The 7135-nt window shown below is 63.2% G+C and overlaps 1 protein-coding gene across 3 annotated transcripts in view; it reads left to right on the top strand.

Annotated features, from left to right (window-relative positions):
* Nucleotides 1-6200, top strand: part of LMBR1L (limb development membrane protein 1 like) — a 10285-nt gene extending 4085 nt beyond the window's left edge. Inside the window, exons 3-17 of one of the 3 annotated variants that reach the window (XR_003091715.1) lie at nt 669-705; nt 1008-1147; nt 1325-1428; nt 1514-1640; nt 1925-1993; nt 2356-2420; nt 2617-2692; nt 2787-2870; nt 3082-3158; nt 3463-3540; nt 3773-3846; nt 3988-4078; nt 4352-4417; nt 4507-4573; nt 4678-4729. Coding sequence is in view for 2 of the 3 variants with exons in the window: in XM_006035193.3 (XP_006035255.2) it covers nt 669-705; nt 1008-1147; nt 1325-1428; nt 1514-1640; nt 1925-1993; nt 2356-2420; nt 2617-2692; nt 2787-2870; nt 3082-3158; nt 3463-3540; nt 3773-3846; nt 3988-4078; nt 4507-4573; nt 4678-4839; nt 5034-5092 (1310 nt within the window). In the remaining variant the exon portion in view is untranslated. Of the gene's footprint in view, nt 1-668; nt 706-1007; nt 1148-1324; nt 1429-1513; nt 1641-1890; nt 1994-2355; nt 2421-2616; nt 2693-2786; nt 2871-3081; nt 3159-3462; nt 3541-3772; nt 3847-3987; nt 4079-4351; nt 4418-4506; nt 4574-4677; nt 4840-5033 lie in introns of those variants that run through there. The other 2 variants (XM_006035193.3, XM_025191392.1) reach the window with 2 other exon arrangements.
* Nucleotides 6201-7135: the final 935 nt, after the last annotated feature.

Genomic DNA, 7135 nt, shown 5'->3' with positions numbered 1-7135 from the left:
CCCCCCCATAACCTCCCCACAGCACTGGGAGACCAGCGTGTTCCCTGGCTTGGTAACAAGTGCTTCCCTCCCAGGGACTGCGGGAGCCTGGGAACAGGCAGGGAAGGGCCCCGGGTGAGGGGCTCCTAGCCAGCTACAGAGACAGGGAGCTCTGTGGGAGCAGGGGCCTGGGGATGCACCAGCCAGTGCAGCCAGACCCATGGCACCCCCACCCTGGTGCCCGCTGTGCCCCAGCTGCTGCTGCTGGCAGGGGAGCGGGGCTGTGGCCAGTGCTGTTTACACCTCATAAGGCCTGTCAGCAGGGCTATAAATATACTGGAATTGGCCCATGCACTCTCCCCTCTCCTGTACTGACAGCTCCTGGCCCCTGTCTCTACACGGGCCCTTGCTGGCTCTGCTTCCAAGGTAGATGCTGCCTGGCGTAGCTTCCTCAGGGGGACCATTTCCATGATGCCTGTCCCATCACTGCCTCTGCATTGTGGGGGCTGAGCCTTGGGCAGATGAAGCTGAGGGGAGGGACTGATGGACCAGAGGGGACCTGGGTGTGGGTTAAAGCTGGGGGAGGGGGCTGAGCCCCCTGCCTTTAGTGCTGGAACCCCCTCCTTACCCAGCCCAGCTCTGGCTGGGGCCTCCTGCAGTCCTGGGCTCAGTCCCTGCTCTCTCTACAGTGCACGATGACGAGGACGCGACTGTCAACAGGATCGCGTGAGTGCCTGCCCCTGCCTCCTGCAGACCACCCCCCACATACATGCACGCAAACACATTCCTCTCCAGGCGCAATGTGCTGAGACCTGGCCGGACTCATGCCACCCCAACTTGTGTCCAGGGCAGCTGCCCCTGGGCTGTTCTCTACTTGCAATCCAGCAGCAGCTGGCATCTCCCCGTGGGTAATGGGCAGGGAGGGGCCTGTGACATCCCTTTGCAGGCCAGCATGCCCGGGTGCCCTGGTGGGGGGGGCAGGGGCTCAGACCAGGGCAGCTCAGACAGCCTGTTCCCTCCTCCTGCAGGCTGTGGATGTGCACATTCACACTGGCTGTCTCGCTGGGTGCTGTGCTCCTGCTGCCCTTCTCCATCATTAGCAATGAGGTGCTGCTCTCCTTCCCCCAGAACTACTACATCCAGTGGCTCAATGGCTCCCTGGTCCACGGTGAGTGCCCACCCCTCTGCCCTGTGTTAGCTCCAGGGCTGGGCCAGGGGTGCCAGCAGGAGGGAGGGCAGAGCGGGACAGGGCACAGCCCAGCAGGGATGGGGGTGGTCCTGGAAATGCCCCAGGTAGGGCCCATGGGTCCAGCCTTGCACCAACCCACCTGTCTCCTCCACCCAGGCCTCTGGAACCTGATCTTCCTCTTCTCCAACCTCTCCCTCGTCTTCCTCATGCCCTTTGCCTACTTCTTCACTGAGGCAGAGGGTTTTGCCGGATCTAAGAAGGTACCAGCCCGCCCCTGTCCCTACCCCTGCCCTCCTCCATCCCCCCTCCCCCCCACACACCCATCAGACACTCCACCCTCTGCAGGGCATCATGGCCAGGGTGTACGAGACCTTCGTGGTGCTGCTGCTGCTGACGTTGCTGGTGCTGGGTATGGTCTGGGTAGCGTCGGCCATCATCGACAATGATGCCGCCAGCCGCGAGTCCCTCTACGGTGAGTGCAGCCCTGAGGGGGGCAGAAGGGGTCTGACTGGGGAGCACTTGGGTGGCCTCGGAGGTGATGGGGCAGCCCCCTTAGCAGAGGACTCTGGAGGTCGGGCTCCCAGGATTCCTGGCTTCTGCCCCCAGCTCTGGAGAGGGGGTGCGTGGCTCAGCGGTCCTGGGTTACTTCCTTGTCTGCTGGTGGGGAATGAACCCCTTCCCTTCCTGGAATCCCTGGCGTGGGGACTTGTCCCACCGTACAGGACAGCCCCTGATGTGAACCCCTGTGCCCTGCAGACCTGTGGGAGTACTATCTGCCTTACCTCTACTCCTGCATCTCCCTGTTTGGCATGCTGCTGCTGCTCTGTAAGTTGTTGTTGAGGTTTTTTGTTTGTTTTGTTTAGGGGGGGCTTGGGGATCCATGCTGAGACACCCCCCCCCCCCCCCCGGTCCCTGCCCCCTGCACCTGGGTTGGGGTCCTCCTGTCCGTGCCCTGGGGCTTACAGCAGGGCCCTGCTCCCCACTGCTTCTCCTCCCATCCCTGCACTCCACCCTGGCACCAAGCTCTGCCCCCAACTCCATGCCTACCAGGAGCAGTGCAAAGTCCGCTTTTCCCCCCCCCTTGCTGAGGCCCCTGATGCTGCTGCCATTGCTGAGGGCGCAGTGCCCCCTGGTGGCCCACAGGGGCTGTGATGGGCACCAGCTCTGACTCCTGGCTGTGCCCGCAGTGTGCACACCCTTCGGGCTCTCGCGCATGTTCACTGTCACTGGGAAGCTGCTGGTGAAGCCGAGGGTAAGGATTTCCCCCCTCTCTGGAGCCCCAACCTCTCCAGGCTGGCTGGACTCTGCCACAGGGCAGAGGCAGGGGGTGGCTTGGGACCCCTCTTGCCCTGGCTGGACACTCCCCACCCTTTCCAGCCCTGGCATCCTTGGGTGGGAGCATACATGGGTGTCAGAAGTACCAATAATGCTCTGCCCTCTCCCCAAAGCTGCTGGAGGACCTGGATGAACAGCTGAGCTGCACCGGGTTTGAGGAAGCTGCCATCTCCCGCAAGATCTCCTCCAGTGAGTGCTATGGGGGTAGAGGGGTTGGGCTACCCAGACCCCCACTCCCTCTGGAGTCAAAAGTCTCCTGCCATGCTAACCTCCCTGCTTCCAGGCACAGCCTCCTGCTGGCTGAACTTGAATGTGGCGGTGCTGCGGGAGAAGCTCCTGGTCATCCGGAGCCGGAGGATGGCGCTGGGTAAGGAGCTTGGGTGGGGCATGGTGTGCTCAGACGTTTGGATTCTGGTTCCAGCTGCACGGCGCTGGGCAGATCCATTTCCCTGCTCTGCTTTGGGATGCTGGGGGAGGTGGTCCTATGGGGACAGGCTGGGAGCTGTTGGGCTGGTAGGGAAGGGAGGCTCGGCAGCCCCCCGCCAGCCATTCACTGGGCTCCCTGTGCCTGCCGGCAGAGCTGCGACAACGAGCATCCCCCTGGCAGAGGAATCTGGGATACCCCCTGGCCATGCTGTGCCTGCTGGCACTGACGGTGAGTGGTTGGGCTGGTGGGGATGGGCGTTGCAGGGAGGAGGGGGCTGCCCCCTGCTCTCTTCACCCAGTGCCCAGCACTGGGCTGCCTGGGAGAGCCCTGTCCCTGGAGGGGTGGGGGCTGGGAGCTAGGACTCCTGGGTTCCATCCCAGTCCTGGCACTGACCAGCTGAGGGGAAGGGATGTCTCACCCTCCCCTCATGGTACCTGCTGCCCTCTGGGTGTCAGAGCCTGTCCAGGAGCCCCCTGTATGTGGCAGGGCCCTGGGTGCTATGTCCTACCCTCACCCGCTGCCCCCTGCCCAGGGCATCTCCGTGCTGGTTGTGTGCGTCCATGTGCTGGAGCTGCTGCTGGACGATGCTGCTATGCCGCGGGGCACCCAGGTACGGGCCTTGTGGGAGTGGGTGGAGGGGCCTGGGGGTGTCTTTGCTGCATCTTATCCCCTCTCCCCTGTCTTGGTCTCTACAGGACCTGGTGTGAGTTTGGGCCTCAGCTGGTGGCTGGGGTGGAAGTGTTGGAGGGGGTCCTTTTGGGAGGTGGCAGGGCTTACTGCTACATGCATAGGCATGTGCTGGGAGTCCTGCCCCAACCCACCCCCCCTGTGCTCTCCCACAGGACGCGCCCCTGGGTGAGGTCTCCTTCTCCATCTTCGGCTCCTTCGGCGCTGCCCTCCAGGTCATTCTCATCTTGTATCCTTGGCTGAGCTACCCCCAGCCCCCAGTTGGGATCTACCCCACAGGGCCTGGCTCTTTACCCCTCCCTTGCTGCTGCAGTCTGGTGCATTTGCTTTCCCCCCAGTTTTTCTCAGTCTTCCTTGACCCCTGGCTCAGCTACCTGATGGTCTCCTCCGTCGTGGGCTTCTACAGCTCCTCCCTGTTCATGAGGCTGCTCCCCCAGAAGCAGGATACCCCTATGACTAAGGTAAAAAGAACCTGCCCCTCATCGGTGCTGCAATTGCAGTGTGGCCAAAGCCCACCTGGCACCGGAGGGGTGGGGGGGCAGCTGCCCTCAGGATTCCTGGGTTTCATTCCCAGGTCTGCCCCAAGCTGGGGCCTAGGTACCCCCCTCCCTGGAGCTCCTGTTCTTCTGCCTCCTGCACTGGCTGCACAAAGGTGCTGCAGGCCTGGCAGGTTGGGGGGCAGTTTATGATGTTGGGTGGGGAGGGTCTTTATGGAGGCTTGAACTCTCACCTAGGCCCATTCACCTGCTGCGTCATGGCCCAGCTGAGTAGGGGGCTTGTGGGGCCCTTGTTCTCCAATGGTGAGGAGGGGGCTGAGCTGCAGTAGGGGGGCCGTGTGCCTGGAGGGGTACAACCGGCTCCCAGGACCCAAGGCTCTTCCTTTCCCCAGATCATCGGGAACTGCGTATCCCTGCTGGTGCTCAGCTCGGCGCTGCCTGTCTTCTCCAGGACACTAGGTGAGGCCCTGCAGCAGCCCCCAGCCTCCCCCAGGTGGAGGGGCAAAGTTACCAGCCAGCCTGGGGGACCCCTGGTCCTCATGGCATTTCCCCCCCTCCGACAGGCATCACGCGCTTCGACCTCCTGGGCGACTTTGGCCGCTTCGACTGGCTGGGGAACTTCTACCTCGTGTTCCTTTACAACGTGCTCTTCGCTGCCCTGGCTGCCCTCTGCCTTGTCAAGAAGTTTACGTGGGCCATGCAAGCCGAGCTCATCCGTGCCTTCGGTGAGCCTGGGGGGCTCTGGGGTTGGGGAGGGAGCAGCTGGCTTGGCTTTAGCAGGTGCTTTGGGCCCTTTTGTGAGTGGGGGGCTGCCCTGCCCGAGCCATGGCTGTGCTGGTAGTGGGGGCTTATGCACTGAGAGGGGAGGGGGCTGTGAGTGCTTGCTGCCTTTGACCACCTTCCCCCCCCCGCCCCCCAGGCCTGCACAAGCTGTCGCTGCCCGTGGCCCGCACACGCCAGCCCTGCAAGCTGAGCTAGGACAAGGTGCTGACAGCAGGGTTGGGGCCAGGATCTTGGTGACCCTTGGGGGGGCCTGCCCCTGCCCGTCTCAAAGGATTTGTTTGTTTTATGCGTTCTGAGCCAGAGAATCAAAGAACCCCAGAGGGGCAAGGACCCCACCACCCTTCACGGTGCAGGTGGCAGTTCCCAGGCACCCTGGTGCCGAGTAGGGACCTAGGCTCCTACCTACCATGTGCCCCAGCCTCTGGGAGCCTGGAACTAGAGGGAAGCTGCTGGGGCAAGAGGCCAGGCCCTGGAGCTGCTCTCCTGCTACCTCATCTTCCTCCCAGCAGGGGCTCCGGGGCTACGTTTTACATGTTCAAAGTGTCGCACTACAGCTGCTGCTACCCAGCCCTGCTGGCTGGGATGGTGGCCCTGGCCCTGTACCCATCTCCGCCTTGCTTCCTGAGGCTGGTGCCTCGGGCACATTCACATACCTCGCAGGAGCTTCCTGGGACACTAAATCGTGCACCGTCCGCAGTTTTTAGGGATGGGGTGGGGGGCAGGTGTGGGTTTAGACCGGGGCAGAAGGAAGCCCCTGGTGCAGGGGGCTGGACCAGGCTTGAGTGTATGGGGCGGGCAGGGGGGAGAAGGGCAGCAGGCCTGGCTGGCACCTCCCAGCGGTGAGGAGGAGGGGACCAGTCTCAGGGTGTGAATCCCAGGCCTTGTCTGTTACTGTGAACATGCAGGCAGGGGAGGGGGCAGCTAGGCCCCTGGGCTGTTCACCCCTGCCTGCCCCAACTGTGTTGAGTGTAAGAGTGTGTTGGGTCTGTTGTTACTTGCCTAGAGTAATAAATCCAAGTGGTGTCTTTTTTTTTTTTTAAAGAAAAAGTAAAGCTCTTTCTTGGGGGGGTGGTCACCTGGCTATGGGGGCCAGTTCAGGGCCTGGCACAGTCAGCCCCTCTATGCCCTACATGCCTGCCCCTGCCCAGGGTCCATGGTGTGTGTGCAGGGCCAGGGGCTCCTGGTAGCAGGGCCCAGCTTGCACATGTGTGTATGCACATGGACCAGGCACACTTGTTCACGTGCCTCCTCCCTGCTCAGCATGCGGCTTACCTAGTGGCTCCCAGCTTATAATTAGTCCTCTTCCTGCCTGGAGCTAATGAGTCTGTCCCCCGCCCACCTCAGGGGGTGGCGGTAGGGAAGGAGGGAGGGCAAAGGTGAGGGCTGGCCATCCGGGTGGGCGGGTGTGTTCCTGGCTTTGATGGGCTCATCTTCCCCCTCCTCCCTGCTGGGCTCATGGCCCCAGTCCCAAGGGTCTCCTATGGATGGGAGGGGGCTTGGACTGCAGAGTTGCTGAGAGCTGGGGGAATGAGGGGCACTGGCAGAGCAGCCCTGGGGGCAGCCATAGCACATGGGTGGCAGGGAAGGGGTTGTCGCCCCAGCTCCCTTCTGCACCCTTCCCCCATGCTTCCAGTCACTCTTCAGGGGAGGGAGTAGAGTGGAAGCTGCCACACATCGAGCCCACCCGCCCATCCTGCTCCAGCCCAACACAGGGGTGCAGCTGCAGGCTGCCTGCTGCAACATGGGTGCCTGGCCCTCACGCTGGCCCTGGCTGCCCCTTCCCACCGGGGCCAGCAGGAAGCACAGGAAGCCAGGTTTATATGGCAGGAAACAAGGCCGGTGCTGCCCACTCTCACCCTGGGCTGCTCTGGGCACAGGGCCTGGGGAGGGAGCTTCCAGCCAGAGGTGGGAAGCCTGGGCTGGTGGCCTAGCCCCAGCGCTGCCAGTGGCACCTGCTGCAGTAGGCTGCATCTTCCCCCAGCGCAGGGGGCTTGGGATGTGTAGAGTGGGGGAGTCTGGGGGTGGTGGGTCCCTGTGCCCCTTTACCCCAGCCTTTGCAGCTTCCCCCACTGCAGGGCCCAGCAGGCTCAGGGCAGGTGTGGGGGCTGGAGCCAGGGTGCAGGGTGGGTAGGTTGAGATCACAGCCCCTCATCCAGGGCTGGGGCTGCCTTAACGGGGTGTGGGTGAGGGGGCAGTTTGCGACGGCTTCTGGCGGGGGCCGGGCTCTGGGCACGGGGC

This window comes from Alligator sinensis, unplaced genomic scaffold (assembly GCF_000455745.1).
Source record: "Alligator sinensis unplaced genomic scaffold, ASM45574v1 scaffold1065_1, whole genome shotgun sequence".
Taxonomy (NCBI): domain Eukaryota; kingdom Metazoa; phylum Chordata; order Crocodylia; family Alligatoridae; genus Alligator; species Alligator sinensis.
The sequence above is the reverse complement of the archived record's forward strand: the minus strand, read 5'-3'. Positions and strand labels throughout refer to the sequence as shown.